Source organism: Periplaneta americana, chromosome 10 (genome assembly GCF_040183065.1).
Source record: "Periplaneta americana isolate PAMFEO1 chromosome 10, P.americana_PAMFEO1_priV1, whole genome shotgun sequence".
NCBI lineage: Eukaryota > Metazoa > Arthropoda > Insecta > Blattodea > Blattidae > Periplaneta > Periplaneta americana.
The window spans coordinates 86,612,661-86,632,449 of NC_091126.1; the positions used below are offsets into that span (position 1 = coordinate 86,612,661).

The following is a 19,789-nucleotide window of genomic DNA, read 5'->3' on the forward strand; positions in this document are numbered from 1 at the left end:
TTTTCAGTTGCACCGCACGAATATTTAGATATGTTGAAATTATAGGTTATGTTTACTGTACCAGTTGCCCCTTCTGTCTAATTTTAGTGGTCTCCAATGCCCTGCCACTACATATGTATGTTATAGGTTATGTTTACTATATTTAACTTATATTCCTATATTCACAATTATACATTATAATTAAACATAATGTCATGTATGACACCCGTCACATTCAATTTGTCTGTATTTTAATACTACAATTGAGTACTGTATTTATCTACTACCTAAGAGACGAAGTAACACAAACGTACGTACACTAATTTCATAGGAGTGGTATAATACAATAATTTGAATAATAATATGGGACAAGGAGACGTTTGTAGTATTATAAATTGTAAGAAAAATAGGTTAGAGCTATCCTTCTTCCGAAAGATCCAGGAAGGTGAGTTTATAGAATATAATATATATATATATATATATATATATATATATATATATAATGAAAATAATATATAAATCTTATGTATTTCATATTTCAATAGTGGACGGAAGGTGCTAACTTTTTCAAAAGAACACGATATCGAAAGTAAAATACATTTTATCGTCTGCTAGGGAAAGAGTCTGTGATGAGGCGATAGTAGCAATCCTGGTGGTGAGCAACTATCTATGGATGCATATTTCAACTGTTTACGTTTGCATATTTAGTAAGTATTAAGCTTCGTGACTGTATATAGTAGACTGTGGTATCAACATTGAAAACGTAAATCACGTGACTTTGGTATACTACAAACAATTCTGTAGACTTTTTATACGTGAGGTCTTGCTTGTGATTCATTAATGAATTGTATTCAAAGTAATATTACAAGTTATTATGTACCAATTATAACCACAGTGATGGCGAACTACTACTGTTGCTAAGGATGCAAAGAAAAATACTATACATCTTGAGTACACAACTTTCAACACTGTATCACTTCGGAATACGTATTATATGACTTTGTGTTAAATTCTATCGTACCTGGTTTACATGTTTCGACCATTTATGGGTCATCCTCAGAACTAGTCCTTGTTGGTCTTGGCGCCTCTTATTTTGTTTCCTGTGAGGGTGTGTTTGTGTGGTGTAATGTGGAGTCAAAGAGTGTGTGTGTTCTGAAATTAAGTTTTGTGTTGAGAATTTCATTGGGGTGTGTTTTTGTGTATCTGTATATTTCATATTGTTCTAGTGTGTTTAGTTTCTGGCTTTTTGGTTGGATGTGTAGTATTTCCATGTCTGTGTTGATGTCTCTGTGTTCTGCATATGTGGAGGTGTTTTGCAATTTTGTTAGGGCTGTTATGTGTTCTTTGTAACGTGTTTGAAATGATCTGCTGTCTGTCCTATGTAGAAGTTGTTGCAGGTGTTACATTTGAGTTTGTATACGCCTGTGTGGTTGTATTTGTTTGTTTGTGTTGTTTGTGTGTTGAGATGTTTTTGTAGAGTGTTATTTGTTCTGTATGCGATGTTGTAATTTAATTTCTTGAATGATGGTGCAATCTTATGTTTGTTTTTGTTTTCGTATGTTAGTGTGATGTACTTTTTGTGTTCTTGTGCTTGTGTTGTATTCTTATGTTTTTTTTTTTTGTGATTATGTTTTGTCTTAAGTATTATCACAGTCTAATACTTACAGTCCCTCAACTTCAACACTTTTTTTGCCAACATTCGCGACACTAGAGCCCAAGCAGCAGGCAAGGCACTGGTAATAGGGTTGATACAATCTCGTTCAGCCATCACGTGCTTTAAAGGGATGCGAGATGTTATAAACGTTTTAACCATGCGTCGGAACAAAGGCAATGTGTGCAATGACGAAAATTGCAGTAACAACAAGTTTAAATCTCCGAATTTGTCGTTCTTCAGATTCCCTAAAGACAAAGAGGAAATCATAAAACAGTCATAACCAATAATCCACGTTGTAGGTAGCCTACGTATTGTGTTCTATAAAACATTTATTAGTTATCAGTTACCTATTTGTATGTCAAAGTAGATACCTGTTACAGTATATTATTTTTTTGCAGAGATCATATGTGTAAATGTGTAACCATTCCGATTTTGGATAATGTATCTAGAGTTTTTAATGCAAGTAATTCCATAATTTTTGTATTCGTGTTTATTTCTTTATATTTGTCAGAAGTTGAATGTTATATTGCATTCAAGTAGGTATCATGGTGTTAATTTTTCAAGAATTCATGGAGTATTGTAATCCTTTTGCGAAATATTCACTTCTTGAATAAATCCGGACTGTGTCGATAAAATTTCTGATGTTTTGGTGTAGCTTCATGTGGCAGACGTGTTATGTTCTCAAGAAATAAAAGAGCCTTTTTAAATTTAATATAAAAAGCAGTCTTTTCTGTAATAATTTGCATGACTGTTAACTGTTATTGGTGTTTATTTTACATTCCCAGTGATTATTTGAGCCGTTCAGAGCAGAAGTGGTGTAAGTCAAAATTAGGTAATGAGGGTTAAAGTAAAAATTCTGTAAAATACAGCGCAAAGTAGCAATTAATATATCCTTCGTGCTATTCACTGACTACTAATAGTTTAAATAAATTCAATATTAACTGCTACTTTGCGCTGTATTTTTCGCTGTATTTTACAGAATGTTTACTTTAACCCTAATTACCCATTTCTGACTTACACCACTTCTGCTCTGAAAATAAAATTAGGCCTACATTTTCGGAGTTAATATTGAAGTTACAATTTTTTCAACAAAATTGTGTGTTCATTTATTTGTTCTCGCCTAAGTCATATTAACAGTAAGTGCATGTAAATTACGTATTATATAGGTAGGATAAGTTAAAATTAAACTTATGTGTGAAAACTGGAAATGTAATGTAAAATGCGGTAAACTTGCCATAAAAATTTACACCATAATATCAGCACTATTTGTGACTCAAAATAATAAAGGAAATACCGGTTCTTAAGAAATGGAAAAATAATGAACTTCATAAATCAATGTCATATTAAGGTTTAAATCCTCCCCTTTTTTATTTTCAAGTTTACCTCAGCGGCCGAGTTTACCCCAATTTGTGGTATGGAAAATAGTTAATTTCTCAGGAAATAGGGAGAGGAGTTCACCACGCGATGTACCCTACGAGATATGGCCTACAATTTTGAAGCTACTAATTTTGACTCTTCTCACAGTAAATATAGAGTTCCAAAGATTCAGAAATATATTTATGAATAAATTGAATTAACCGTCCACGTACGAACAATTATATTATTTCAAAGCATGATACGTGATCAGGGCCAAGATTCAGTTGTAAGGAGCAGAAAGAATTACGTTTATTCCCAGCTTCTGAAACTTTTAGATTAAATGCGTGTGAAATTCTTCTAGGATTCTAAAATAAAATTAATAAGCACATATACACTTACTGTATAGCATAAAAAATATAAAATAAATTACGCAAAACTCATTTTCTGATGTGTTATCATATGTTGTGTGCACACTGTTAACTTGCCTGCCGCTAGAGGGCTACTGTCGCGCCAGCTGTCAAATGTTGGCATATTTTATACGTATGAGTTGCGTGACTAAGTATTAGACTGTGGTATTATGTTGTCTATTATATTGGGGTTGTATCTGTTTTCTTGTGCTATGTATTTGATTGTTTAGCTCTTCCTTGTAATTATGTTGGTTTATTGGTATGTTGAGTAGTCTGTGTACCATTGTTCGGAATGCAGCTTGTTTGTGTTGGGTGGTTGGATGTGTTGTGTATGTGTGTTGTTGTTGTGGATTTTCTGTATAATTTGAATGTGTGTTTGTTGTCTACTTTTGTTATTGTGATGTCTAGAAAATTTATGAATCTGTTGTTTTCAATTTCTAATGTGTAGTGTAGCTTTGGGTGTATTTTGTTTATGTGTTGATGCAGGTTTTGGATCTGTCTTTTGTTTCCTTTGTATAGTAGGCCTATTAGTATGTCTTCTACGTATCTGTGCCAATATATGATGTTGTCTGCGTGTTTGTTGTTGTCTTTGTTTAGTAGATATGTCTGTTCTATGTGGTGTAAGAATATTTCTGCAGGAATAGAATTTAACTCAAGGAAGTCATATAATACATATTCCGAAAAAGTACTACCTGAAAGGAGGAAACATTGGTTTCATTTTGAAGTATCGCACATACATAACCTCACCTGTAAATGTCATACTGAAAACTTAGTTTCTAATTCCCACATAAACTTAATGATTTATCATCATTTATTCTTCATTTTTATAATTTTTTAGAAATTTATTCCAGGATTTCTTTTTCTCTTTTTTGATAGTTTTCTAAACTATTGCTGATATATTCTTCCAGTTCTGAATGTTTTTATGAATTTTCTGCAGTTAATTTCCTTGATCCTTACTTATCTTTAGTTCTTGTAATTTCAAATTTGAAAATTGACATTACTGAGCATATAGGCATACCTCTTCCATTTGTAAAGCAAAGAGAAAAATATAACATTATAACCAACAAAACTGTAGTTTCATTCCTTCGACTGGGTGATGTATTCTACGTGCATTTTTTTTTTATTGTGCGAATGCATTTCTTTAGTGAATTTTCCCTTTCTCAAGTAAACCCAAACGTTTTTTTAGTCCTAAAATCATATTGACATTACAAGTTCCTGAGGAGTGTTGAATAATAGCTATTATTTTTTTCATATTTTAATGATATGGTTAAGACAAAAATGGACTAGTAAATCCAATATTTTGTTCATGATTTTTCCAAGATATCGATAAATCATTTTCTTTGATTATGTTCAAGACAAAATATTGTCAGTACAAAGTTAATAACATGCCATACATATCAAATTTTACAGTTTGTTAAAGTTCATACCGATATAAAATTAAATGTAGGCCTATAGGACGCTCAAAATTAAAAAAAAAATCGTTTATTGTTTATAAAAAAGAAAATTCTGGAACTAAACAACGGTATAGCATGTAAGAAGTAATGCGGAACTGTAAGTGAAGATAGTTTGAAAAAATTGGATAAATTTCTGTTCATAGTTAGGATTTTACGGGAAGTTACAAACTGCACTCCTGTAGGTTACATATAAAATGTTACATAATTGTGTAGAAGTCCCGTCGCGTTACAATAATGACCAAGTAGGGTAATGAAAAATATGAAATACCGCCAAATTCTTTAAGTTTAAAGACCCTAACTAATACTACCTAGGGTAAAAATAATTCATATATAACATAATAGGGTATCTAATCCTAGTTTAAAATCAAAGCACCATCAACTAGTTTCACTACAGTGTATATGATTCATCTAGAATCAAACTCCACTTTCTCCAAATTATGAAATATGGGTTTAAGACACTTTTCAGTGCAGAATTTTGCAGGGAATGTTATAAACTGCTCGTTTGGAGTCAAACTGCAATTTATCTACTTTAACTTTACTAGTGAAATCACCGTTTGAAGTCAAATTGCAATTTATCTGCCTTAACTTTACTAGTAAAATTATTACCGTCTGGAGTCTAACTGCACTAGTTTTCCATCTTTCCTGAAAAATCAGATTTCATATGAAGTGCAGTTTGATATGATTCCAGGCGAATAATATATTCATTATTATTATTATTATTATTATTATTATTATTATTATTATTATCGTATAAAGCACGTATAACTGTTCAATTTGTTCCTCTCCTTATAATGATACATCAGCCCACGTTCTCCTTTCCATCAATTCTTCACCAGCATATGTTTTACACAGAGACTAATATTACGATGAACTGTTACAATACTAATAGTGCAGCGACAAGACAAACTTTCAATACAAGTCTGAAGGTGAATTAAATCGGAAAGTAAGAAGTGGTCTTATACCAAGTCCAAGTGCTTGGACATTAAGTTTCATAAATAATAATATATTCTCGGACAAATAGCGGGAGTTTAGACAATCAGTGAATTTCATGAAACCTAGGTATAATAAGAACGGAATATTTCTACTTATTGTGCTAGATCGAAAAAAAAAATCACAATATTTCCTATGAAAAATTTTTCCGCGCCTATGTCAGTCAATAGAAATCGGCTGCTTTCGTCCCACAATCACATGACTCGTCCGTGTTTCGATGTTGATATACAGGTTGTTTTCGGGCTAGTGTTACAAACTGTATCAATTTGAGATAAGGAACCCTTGTCCGGAAATGACAGTCGAAAGTTACAAGCAAAAATAGTTCTGTGGAAATGAAATAATTTTATTCCTCTGTACATCTTATTTATGTGTATTTATCTGTACATCTTACACATACTGTATTCATCTGACGTTGTTTACGTTGTCCATTCAGTGCGCTGTCTGAGGGATGGGGACAGAAAACTACACTAAAGCAATGCAGATAGCGTAATGTGTAACGGACATGGTCGGTCCTGATATGCACGTCTGTAGACAGCAGTGTAAGTGTACAAGTTGCAGTGTCCAGTCGATCAGTCCTAGTGAAATGGAGGAGTACAAGAGAGCGGAATACGCAGACCTGACTTTCGAATACGGATGAGCCAATGGGAACAGTAGACAAGCTCACAAATTGTATCGGTACAAGTACCCACGTAGGAGACATCCGGCTCATACCATCTTCCCACGACTGTTCCAAAGGTTAAGGGGAGGAGGGCACGTGGTGCAAAATTACAATTCCATTTCCACACAACTATTTTTGCTTATAACTTTCGACTCAGTCATTTCCGGACCAGGGTTCCTGCTCTCAAGTTGATACATGTGCCTTCCCCATCATTCCCGAAAGTTTATAACACCAGGCTGGAAACACCCTGTATAATTACAACGTCTTTGTTGATACCTCTCAATAGCTTTCTCCGCAGCTATACACGCTCTCTATATTATACTAACTCTATGGTGTATTCATAGCATCTCTGATATAATGTGCAATGTCGTGAATGTTGCAGATAACAGATAATGAAAAATGAGGAAAGAAATACAATATAAATTATATGAAAAAAAGGCAACTGATTGTATCTCAAACTAAGAAAAATTCCGCAGAGAAACTTCGTCATTTTCTTGGCAATTTCGACTAGAACCAGAAGGTACCAAAGCAATAGTCAAGGAGAAAGACATTTTCAGTCTCTGAAGCAAGTTAAAAGAGGTAGACAACGAAACAGCATCACCTTCTAGAGCCAAACAAAGAAGATACGTGCTTAAAGAGATGCTGAAACATAAGCCTAATGATTTGTGCCGGTCTTGCTCAGGAAATTTCTACGACGGCAAGCATGGTGACAGATGGATTCTGTGCGTCAGTTGTAATCAGTAATTTCATGAAGGCCTTTCAAAATACCGAAAGAACTTTAATTGTTTGAATTGTAAGTATGAATCTGACAGAGGAATTTAAAATTTGACAGAATATGCCTAAATATTTTGAATTTAAGAATTATCATGAAAATACCCTTGTATTATCACGAAATTAGCCTATATCAACCTCTTTACAGTGCAATTTTTTTGTTTATTTACTGTATATTGCTTCTTTGTAAATATTCTATATATTTATTTGAGGTAAAAATACTGACATGTAACTTACTGAAATCTAATAATGTACGTACAGTTCCTCAAAAAGGAATGAGACGACCCTTGATCGTCGAAAGTTAAAGTTCTATAGCGCAGTTCACGCGATATCGACGTAGCCAGGAAGACATCTGGTCGTGCATGCATAGGCTTATTTTCATCTTATTCCAAGATACACATCAGTGCGAAATGTTATCAGTTCTCCGTCTACTTTTGCTGTAGATCTCTTTTTACGTCCTTGATCGTTTACCTTTTGTAAAAGTGAAGACCTCCCTCAAAGAACGTCGTATATCAACGGCTTTTGCATATGATATACAACGTTCTTTGAGGGAGGTCTTCAAGTTTGAAATATACCGTGTAACACGAAAGTAATTCTTCAAAGTGGGAGAACAATATTAGTTTTGAAATGATAAATGAAGACTCGCGGCAAAGACAGAAAAGAACATTGTAAGGACCACGACAAAGATAACAAGGACCACTACAAGGGCAAATATCAGATCCTCAATAACATATTACAAGGAACACGACAAACACCACGACAAGGATTATGATACATACCACGAAATGGACCACAATGAGAATTAGAAGGACCAAAACCACATAAAGGACTATTAGAAAGACAACAAGTTTCACGTAAAGGACAAAGATCAGGCCCACGATAATATACAAGAAATATGACAAACACCATGACAAGGATTACGATAAATAACACGACATGGAATATCATAAGGATAATGACAAGGACCAGGAACACGAAAAGGATTATTAGAAAGACAACAAGGGCAACGGTAAGTCCACGACAAAACTATCAACGATTTTGATAAGGACCACGAAAAAAACCAGACATGAACGACGAGGAACATAATAAGTATCACGACTTGAACCACGGCAAGAAAAACGATAAGGATCACAACATGGACCACGACAACAAGCACGATAAGGACTATAACAGAGACCACGGTAAGGATCACGACACGAAATGTTAAAAATGTTATGTTTTATTTAACGACGCTCGCAACTGCAGAGGTTATATCAGCGTCGCCGGATGTGCCGGAATTTTGTCCCGCCTGTAGCATTTAAGCACACTTAAATGCCATCGACCTGGCTATCATGACATGAAACACGAGCTTCAAAATAAGAATCACAATAAGAACCATGACAAGGTTCACGACAAGAGCGACGATAAGAATCACAACATGGACCACGATAAAGATCACGAAAAGGACCAGGATAAGGATCATGGCGTGAATCGCGACAAGCACCATGTCAAGGATCACGATAAGGTCACCGAAATGGGTCATGATAAGGATCACAAATATGGATCACAATTAACACCACGACAAAGATTACGATAAGGGTCACGACATAGACAACGACATACGTAACAAGGATCACGATATGAACCACGACATGGACCACGATAAAGATTTCGAAATTTACCAAGATAAGGACCATAACAAAAACAATACCACTATATAAAGACCATGACAAGAATAACAAGTGCAACGATAAAGACCATTACAATGACAAAAAGCATTATGATAAAGACCATGGAGAAAACAACAAGGGCCAATCTAACGGCTGCGATAAAGACGAGGACCACGATAAGGATCATTATAGGGGTCATGATAAGCACCACTACAATGACCACGATAAGTAACATATCAAGGACCACGAAAGGACTATGATAAGAACCAAGAACGAACCATGAAAGGACCACGAAAGAATCACGATAGGATCGCGATAAGGACTGCGTCAAAGATAACAAGGACCACGACAAGGACAAAGCAAAGACAAGGACTACGATAAAGATGACGATATGGGCCACGAAAGCACTTTGATAGGGACCACTATAAGGACCATGACAATAATCACAAGGAGGACTATGATAGAGATCACGATTGCGATAAGAACTAGCAGAATGGCAAGGACCACAACAAGGACAAAGAAAAGGACAACGATAATAACAAAGGCAAGGGCAGCGATGAGGATCATGACATGGGCCACGACGAGCACCACGAGAATGATCATGAAAGGGACCACGACATTGGACCACGATAAGGATCACAAGGGACACTATTGCAATAAGAACTAAATTAAATTATATTAAATTATGGCTTATTTAACGGCGCTCGCAACTGCAGAGGTTGTCAGCGTCGCTGGTGTGCCGGAATTTTGTCCCGAAGAGTTCTTTTACATGAGCCTGTCGCATTTAAACACACTCAAATGCCATCGACCTGGGCCGAGATCGAACCCGCAACCTCGAGCACAGAAGACCAGCGCTATACAGACTACGTTACACAAGAGATTGACAAGGACTACTATAGGACCACGACAATAACGAAGACATGGACCACAATAAAGATCCCAACATGGACCACGACATGCACCACGAGAATGACCACAACATGGGCCATGATAAGGATCACGACAAGAACATAATAGGGACCAAGACCACGATAAAGACAATGACAAAGACAACAAATATCTAATAAGAACCATGACAAAAGCAGCAAGGAAAACGATAAAGACTATTACAATGCCAACAAGGACCACGACAAAGACAACAAAGCTCACGATAAGGGATATGTCGAAAACAACAAGAACCACGACAAAAACAATAAGGATCAGGATAAGGGCCGCGATAAGGAAAACAAGGACCAATATAAGAAACGCGACATGAACAAAGACAAGGGTCACGATATTTACGAAATGGACCACAATAAGGAAAAAGTTCACGATAAAGGTCACGACATGAACCACGATAGGACCAAAACCACTATAAGGATCATAACAAAGACAACAAATACCACGATAAAGATCATGCTAAAGACATCAAGAACGATAAGGGCTACTTCAGTGACGAGAATCATGATAAGGACCACAATAAAGACAACAAGGACCACGATAAGAAACATGACAAAGACAACAGTGGCCACGATATGGACCGTGCCAAAGATATCAAGAATCATTATAAGAACTATAGCAACGATCACGATAAGGACCACGACATGGATCACGATAAGGCCACAAATACCAAGATACGGATCTTGACAGGGACCACTACAACGACCGTGATTCACGTCGTGATACTTAGGCCTATATTGGTTCTTGTTGACCTTGTCATAGTCTTTATCGTGGTCTTTGTTGTGTTTGTTGCCCTTATGCTGATCCTCGTCGTCTGTATCGTGGTACTTACTGTGATCCTTGTCTTTGTCATGGTCCTTATCGCGACGATTATTGTCTTTATTGTGGTCCTTATCATGGTTCTTATTTTCTCTGTCAGAGTCGTTATCGTGATCCTTATCGTGATCCACTTCGTAGCCCTTATCGTGGTGCTTGTCTCAGCTCATATTATGATCCTTGTCGTCATCCTTGTCTTTGTCCTTGTCGTGGTCCTTGTTGTTTTTATCATGCTTCTGTAATTGTCATTTCAAATAATAATGCTTTTTCCCCTTTGGCAAGTGACTATTGTTTCATATGGTAGATAATGTCGTCCTCAAAGCGGGGTCTTAAGATGCTGTACGGCAGCCTGACTGATGACAGATTTACTCAGGATATTTTCTACCGAGCGTCATGTAACTAATTTGAGGTGAGCTATACTATAGTAGAGAAGCCAAGACTTATCCTGTGACCTTATCATGTGCGTGGCTATATCACCAATGGGTATAGAGGGGGAAGATAGATGAACTTTTGTCAGTAGATTCGTATAATACTAACCATCATGAAACAAACTCTTTCTGATAGCTCGTTCTTTCTCCTGTCACACAGCTCATATGCCATATCTCGCCTCATCTGTATTGTACAAAAATTTGTACAATTGTAATCTTAAAAAATTGTGACTTATTCCACATCTTAAAGCTTCAATGTTAATGTAAGATCTATAGAATACAGTGAATGAAATGAAAAAAAGCTTAATTCAAAGCTTTCTCGAGGAGGGGAAGTCAGCACTCTCACTCGCATGTTTCCTCTCTTGGAACTTCTTCCTAAATTGACCGGGCTATAACATTCGTCAGTATTTTGAATGGGGATCTGCCTGCAGTGAGAATAAATGGCTGGATAAACGTCTGTTTCTCCATCTTGTCTCGGTGGCTGATACGTATGTATTTATTCACACTGCAAATGAGTAAACACTATACAACGTCTTTGGTTACGGTATCAAATTGCTACAGTTGTCTTTTTTTTTTTCGTGTCAAACTAACGGTAACTAAGCTTGGTTATGCCCATAACGTGGTCGCTTTAAATGTTAATAGGATTTTTTCATTTATCCATTCAGATTTATTTATAAGATACACCAAACATATATATTTAACATTCAACATTGCATAGTACAGTCGTCTGCTAGCCGGTACTTCTCCCAAAGCATGGTGGCGGGCGCAAGCTTCAATTTGTCCCTACTCTAAACTTTGCGCAGCCTCGGTTATAGGGGCTTGATGTAACTACAGGATTTATGCATGTATTCATCTATTATTTACGTCATATTACCATATTTTTTGCAGTTTTTAAGTGAATTTCCGAACTATGTTACCAACAAACCAAATCGCCTTAATTTAAGTTAACTCAAATATTCGTTATCTTGTGTATCAGTGCTCTGGTCTCCGATCATGCGCAGTGTCTTACATCTGAGACTTTAGAATATTCCATCGTCTCATTTCTTCTTTGGGGACTTGTACGTTAAAAACATTATTTTTTAATTTGAAATTTATTTTTGCACCAAAACCTTAGTATCACGAAATCAGCCGAGTTTACCCTACTACATTCTTTCTGAGGTATGATTTCTAGAAGTATGACGAACAAAAATGTGTAAACATTTTGCGACTTTATAGATGGTTTACAAAAAAAAAAAAAAAAATCTTTAATTTCTTATTGAAGGATCCATGAAACTGCTCAAAAATACGATTTTTTCTAGGATAGACTATAATGTTTATTACCATGTTTCAGGAGCAGATTAGTCATAAAAAGTGCGTGTTTCGATAAATACCTGAGAAGAATTGCAAATTTCTTTCGTCAAGTGTAGCGACGTGGCAGTTCAAAGCCGGTAACGCTACTATCAGGGTAGGCAGAATTTCACTCATTTCTCTGTAAGTTATACTTCTTCCGTGAATTATGTAAGTTACAGTATACTTGTTCATGATGTCACTCGGGGGGAGTAGGGCTCTGTAAAGACTAGGTATAATCATTCGACATTTTGTTTCTTTCGTTGCCGTTCTCAGCAAGAAGACGAGAGCGATCTTCACCGCACCGTTAAAAATTATCACGTCGTAGCTCTTATGATAATCACGATGTAACTTTTAGGATTCATAGATAAATGTCTAAGGAAAGCATAGAAAAATTCGAAATCAATATCTTTTTTTAAAAAATGAAAAAAAATACTAACTTCGAAGTAATCTGTTCAAAATAAACATGAACACACTCAAAAGCTGATAAGCGACAAACTTTTCTATTTTTCACTTTATATGTAGGGTTAAAGCGAGAGAAATATTTAGAAAGAATGGAAATTACTTTTAAAAGTGGCTGCTACTCAAAATATCTATTGGTTTCCGAGTTTCGGCGAGTTAAACAAAGGAGGGCTTTTATCTATTAGAATTGCGGATTCTCATAGTAATCATCGCGCTGATTTCAACTTTGTTTTCAAAATGCTTCCATTACTTAAGATTTTCGAGTTAATCGTGAGTTTCGAAATTTAAATAAATTATTTCTATTACATAAATAACGTCTATGTTGATTAAACACTATTACGACAGAGGTACTTTGAAATTCAGAAAAATGGTAAGAATGTCATAGTAATCTTAAATTTATTATATGGTTTTATTATTATTATTATTATTATTATTATGCTACTGCTGCTGCTGCTGCTACTGCTACTACTACTACTACTACTACTACTACTACTACTACTATTACACTTTTCTGTCCCAGCAGAACAGCCGTTCCACTCCAAACCGATCAAGATTTAACATTGCTACCTCCGACTTCCTTTTCAAGTTTTTCGGACACGTTTAACACTTACTGAGTCTTGGGCTCAAATGAAAGGTGTGGGAAGTTGGATGCAATAAAAATATGGAAATACGAATGCATTTATAATTTTAAGCAATAAGTTGTAAGCACTGAAAAGAAATATTCAGAGATGATGATGATGATGATGATGATGATGATGATAACAGTACCGGTAATAATAATTTATTTGATTTTATTTGACAGCATTAAGTGCTTGTGGCCTTCTCGTCCACTCAACGAAGTCTACAATTAATACAAATACAAACGTTACACTAATAATAATAATAATAATAATAATAATAATAATAATAATAATAATAGTAATAATTTCTTTGATTTTACCTGGCAGCATTAAGTGCTTGTGGCCTACTCTTTCACTCAACCAGGTCTACAATTTTATTAATAGAAATAAAGACGTTACAACATAATAATGGATCATTTGATATAACCTAAGTACAGGGAATCTTTATACGTTACAATTTAGTTGAACGGCTTCGAGGAGCCATCCAGTAGAATCTTTGATATAGCCTACGTACAGGGAACCTTTACACGTTACAATTTAGTTGAACGACTTCGAGGAGCCATCCAGTAGAATCTTCAGATATAGCCTACGTGCAAGGAATTTTTACACGTTACAATTTAGTTGAAATGATTAGAGGAGCCGTCCAATAGAATCTTCTGATATAGCCTACATACAGGGAGCCTTTATACGTTAAATTTAGTCGAACGGCTTCGAGGAGCTATCCAGTAATATCTTTTGATATAACCTACGTACAGGGAGCCTTTACACGTTACAATTTAGTTGAACGGCTTTGAGTAGCCATCCAGTAGGATCTTTTGATATAACCTACGTACAGGGGCCTTTACACATTACAATTTAGTTGAACGGTCAGCTGTTCAGACATGTACTGCCGTCGTACTGCAAGTATTATTTTACGAACAATCAGTACGCCAATCTCATGATCGCATCTAATACAGCTACCGTCATGTCGAGCACCAGTGCCTTGAGTGTGGAGAGTACATAAGCACCTCCTGTGCATGAGTAATTGATGTTAGGACCAGAGACTAGCACAAAATTAAGAAAATGTTTCCAAAATATGAAATAAATTCTTGCATAATGTGAAAATATGAAATAAACTGTTTACATTACTATTTACAAACAATTCTTTAGACACTAGTCGTTCTCTCTGTATTTAATATGCTATCAAAAAATATACAATAAATCTACATAATTAAACAATTTTTAGCATCAGCAAATCCTTACCTGAATGCACGAACTAGGTGTAACATTTTTTTCACAAAGAAGAGAGAAGGAAATAGTTATTACAATATATTGGCTGGGCTCAATACTAGTTATAATACAACACAATTAACTTTTCTATATTTTCTGGCTATATATTTAACCTTTTCGCCGTTAATATTGTTTTATATGATGAAAAACCGACGTAGTTTCAAAAAGAGGAAAAAATTACGTACACAGCAAAACCAAATTTGGATCTGTAAAAATAGACATGGTCGGTGAGCAGACATAAAAGCACAGAGGATACATTCACTGGATTCGAAAGAATGAGCAAAGATGGAATAGGAACCGCTTACTTTTTAGCATCTCTCATTCATTAATGCTACGAGATGAATGACTGTAAAAGGAAATTTGGAGATTTCACTTACGCTTGGGAATCTCGGAATGCTGGTGGAACGGATAATTGGGCTTTTTAAATGTTTCCTGGAAAACATCTCTATTTTCTCCTTACAGTCTCTGAAAAACCCGTTTCAGTAGTAGTTATAGAAATGAAGAGTCCACTGCAAGAATGATGGATGTTATTTGGAATACATTTTGCAGGAGAAGCGATTGAAAGTTTGAAATGCTTAGCGCTCAAAGCTTAACTGTGATTTTCCGATCACTACTGGACAATGACTATCAGTGTTAATGTCATGTAACTATCTGTCTACATTCTATGTGTCTCAAGCTATGCACTGACAGTTTTGACTCATTTTCGACAAGAGTGACATCTATCATTCTTGCAGTGGACTCTTCAAATATTACCGAAAGGGAAAAATCATGTGAAACAAAAAATACTAAGACTTTTATGAAGTGTGAAAATTTTACTTTAACATTATACAGTATGAACGTTTTTTTGGCGTTGATTGCATTCTAGACATTGTGAATCGTGAACTTGTTCCCATGCCGCAAGCAGGCACGGTTTAGAAAATGATATTTCATACTTCTTTTCTTTCATTAGTAGAGATAAAACAATCCTTCGTAAACACGATACCAGCGTATATTTGACTCGAGTATTGTACATGACGTCAGAGGGAATGGGGTAAGAATTGTTTTCAGCACAGTCTGGTTACAGCAACAGTGCTGAACTGTGGTGTTTCGTGTCCAGTGCTGTAGATGTAGAAAGTGAGCGAATCGATTTCTAACCTGTAGTGCAGTGTTATTGTCATTACTTTATGTATTAAGTCATTCAAATATAGGGTAAAGGTTGGTAATACTGTGATACTAATAATATTATGATAGTTCTTTTTGAGAATTTTTTACAATTTTACTGAGCGAAAGAAGAATCGGTTTTGTGCAGAAACTTGTCCACGAACATTCCCTTAATATGTTGACGCAAAACCGGTCTCTCTCTCGCTCAGTAAAATTGTACAACATTCTCAAAAAGAACTATCATAATATTATTAGCATCACAATATTACCAACCTATACCCTATGTAGGCTTTAGTTGAATTGTATACTCCATAGAAGACTACCAAGGGTAACAACTTTACATTGGTTATATTTCACTCCAAATATTCCGAAGAGGTAGTGCGCAACATTTATATTCCACCGTAGTATACTTTGTCTCTATGTTTGAAACCTGCTCTTGTTTACAGCTGACCGCTGTGCAGAGTTCAGAGACACTCACACTGTATGGTTGAAGCGTAGGCAACCTCATGTCAATGAAAGAACAGGTTTCATCCAGTGGCGGCTGATTGACTGAGGCAAGTGAGGCCAGGCCTCAGTCACTTGGCTTAACTGAAATCAAATTTTGTATTTTTTATATATTGGTCTTTTGAATGAAGCATATATCGCTGTAGAAGTATTTGAAAACTTTGTAATGTAGGCTATATAGACCTGTTTTGCAATAAAATTTGTTCCTGAGGCCAGGATCGCTCGTGCCGGGTCTGGCTTCTACATTTCTTATGTTTTAGCGGGCTTTCAGGTTGCATTTGAAAAGCTGTAGTTGAGGCACAATTCGTCCTGCCTCGTGGCCTGGTCAGCTTTCACTCCTCCCATCCATGGACTGGTCTCAAGGGTGGAATGGGGTGGGTATAGCAGTGGTGATTTGTGTTCCTAAATATGCCATAAACAACATAAAATTTCCCGCTATTTAGCAGGCAGAGACCCACACTATTCTCTCCCCTTGTGTCTTGATTTATGACTTAAGCGAAGGTGTTGTACTATTGTACTTCGTAGTATACAAGTAGTGAGTCTGGTGCAATGTTTTATGTGTTTCGGGAAAATATAAACAGACACAGATGCGAGAAATAATGATGATTTAGTTAATTCATTGTTAGAGTGTCTTCTTTCCAGAAGAAATAATATTAAAAGAAAGAAAGTTTTAAATAAAGATATATCCTATCGAGATACCTACGCCATCGCTGACAAATTTTCTGGCAGATAATCTTAAAACGCGAGTTTCTATTGCATGCTAGTATGGGCAACATAAATGGTTAAGTGGTAATGTGACGCAAAATAAACTTTTCTGTTGGCCTTGTTTGTTACTGTCAAAGGGGAAAAAATAAAAAATAAAATAAAAGAAAGAAAGAAAGAAAGAAAGAAAGAAAGAAAGAAAGAAAGAAAGGTGTGCCTAGTGAGAGCTTCAGCGATCTGATAAATATTTCCAGGGGAATTTTAACACATACTTCAGCTGAGCATAATATGAGTTGCTTCATCAAACTCAAACGAACACTGAAACAAACCCACAGCGTAGAACTTATTTGGTGCGTGACATTTTTAAATAATAATTAATATCATGAATAAACATTTCCTATCGGAAGCGTTAAACCAGTTGCATCTGGCCTCAGCGAGTATTTCGATCACCGGCAGCTACTAGTTTCTTCATTAGTCATTAGTTAGGATTATGACTAATCTATACTATAGATATGTGGGTGGACATATCTTAGTAGCAGTGAAATATTGACGACGTACAAGAACTCCATTTCAAGAATAACGGTACATGATAAAATAGCGGGTCCACACCTGTGGAGTAACGGTCAGCGCGTCTGGCTGCGAAACCAGGTGGCCCGGGTTCGAATCCCGGTCGGGGCAAGTTACCTGGTTGAGTTTTTCCGGGGTTTTCCCTCAACCCAATACGAGCAAATGCTGGGTAACTTTCGGTGCTGGACCCCGGACTCATTTCACCGGCATCATCACCTTCATATCATTCAGACGCTAAATAACCTAGATGTTGATACAGCGTCGTAAAATAACCCAATAAAATAAAAAAAATAAAATAGCGGACTCACGTAACTTCTATTTTATGATGCTTTATTAACTGCTGTGCTTATCTAGCGTCTGAGTGGAATGAAGGTGATAATGCCAGCGAAATGAAACTAGGGTCCAACGCCGAAAGTTACCCAGCATTTGCTCGTAATGAATTGAGGGGAAAATCCCGGAAATAATCTCAACCAGTAAGTTGTCCCAACCAGCTTTTGAACCCGGGTCCGCTCGTCTCACGGTCAGGCATGCTAACCGTTATTCCACATCGGTGAACGACGTAACTTCTTGAATAACTACAAATTGCAACGCTGTTTTCGAACCTAATCCCTAGAAAGTCACGCGACCATGAAGAATCAAATGGGGACACCGTCACTTTTTGCTTCCGCGAAGAAATTGTTATAAAACGTAAAAGTAAAGAGTCGTAGTCGTAGCCGTAGTCAACATCGGTCTGGTTTGCGTTAAAGTTTTTTCTGTTAATTGGTTCTTCTATTTTTTTCCATTACTTTTTTTGCTCATTAATGTAATTCGTGATGGCGTGATTGTTTTTGGTGAGATCAGTAAGTAATGCTACTTTTATTGCATGTCTTGTTCATTACAACGTACAGCTAGTCCATGAACATTAAACAACAAACAGTAGTGTTTGGAATATAAATGGCTCCTGTATTCTGATTTACATCTAGTCAAGGTTATAATTACGCTTCAAATCGATGAGTTTTTTTTTTCCGAATAGAAAATAACTTTCAACTGTTCGATAATATAGACCTACCTCTACATCGCTTTACCAATTGAGATATCTCGACCTCGAAACTTTAGTCAAGAATATTAACGTTGTATTATGAAAAAATGTCACCGTCCAATTTCAAATGCAAATCTGAAATATTCTTTAAAATGTTATTGTCATTATATTTCTTAATTGAATTGAAAAGTATTCATCTCTTCCATTATATTTAAGACTACCACAGGATATTTATGTTTACAGGCAGGGATATAATAATAATAATAATAATAATAATAATAATAATAATAATAATAATAATAATAATAATAATAACATAACCGGTGCGGGAATCTGTGACAAGTTAGGTTAGATTAGCTTAGTTTAGGCTTTTCATATGTCTTGTATAAAAGAATCTGTGACAGTTTAGGTTGGGTTAGTTCAGGTTTTTGGTATGCCTTGCATATACGAATCTGTGGCAGATTAGATCAGGTTAGTTTAAGCTTTTTTTACGCTTTGCATATACTAAGTGAAGTGAAATGTGCGTATCGCGTTATATTTTGAAGTGTTCTACCTCCATATTTCACGTGTTAAATAATCACTTCTGGGTTATCTAAACCAATCAATACTTTCCAATTTTTACCTAGGCCCTATTGTCTAATATGTTTTCAAGTGAACTGACGTCCTATAAGAATTCTTCACATTTCGAACTACATTCCCTCTGAAAATTAGATCATTTTTCCAGTTTTCTTTCGTCAAAAAATCCTTCAGTGTCGCGCGCTATAGAAAACCCAATAATAATAATAATAATAATAATAATAATAATAATAATAATAATAATTATTATTATTATTATTATTACTATTATAATTACTATCTTTATCATAATTTTTATTAACAGAGACCTGAAAGGAAAATCAACAGAAACGGGGATTGTTCTGTAGTTCGAATACCTGTTGCTGTAGGCCCATTTGCACACTCAGAATGGAGAACAAGCACTGGAGTAGAATCTTACCTCCGATCGGAGCTTGGCGAGGTGGATGACCCAGAAGTCATGGCTTAATACTGCCGACCGCTGGGCCACTGCTCGCTTTATAGTAT

At 35.7% G+C, this 19,789-nt stretch overlaps 1 protein-coding gene across 1 annotated transcript in view; it reads right to left on the minus strand.

The window, feature by feature from the left end:
• Positions 1-19,783, minus strand: part of LOC138707859 (uncharacterized) — a 234,955-nt gene extending 215,172 nt beyond the window's left edge. The window contains exon 1 of the mRNA XM_069837844.1: positions 19,704-19,783. Within this exon, the coding sequence (XP_069693945.1) occupies positions 19,704-19,744 (41 nt within the window). The 5' untranslated portion in view covers positions 19,745-19,783. The remainder of the gene's footprint in view (positions 1-19,703) is intronic.
• Between the last annotated feature and the right edge of the window lie 6 nt (positions 19,784-19,789).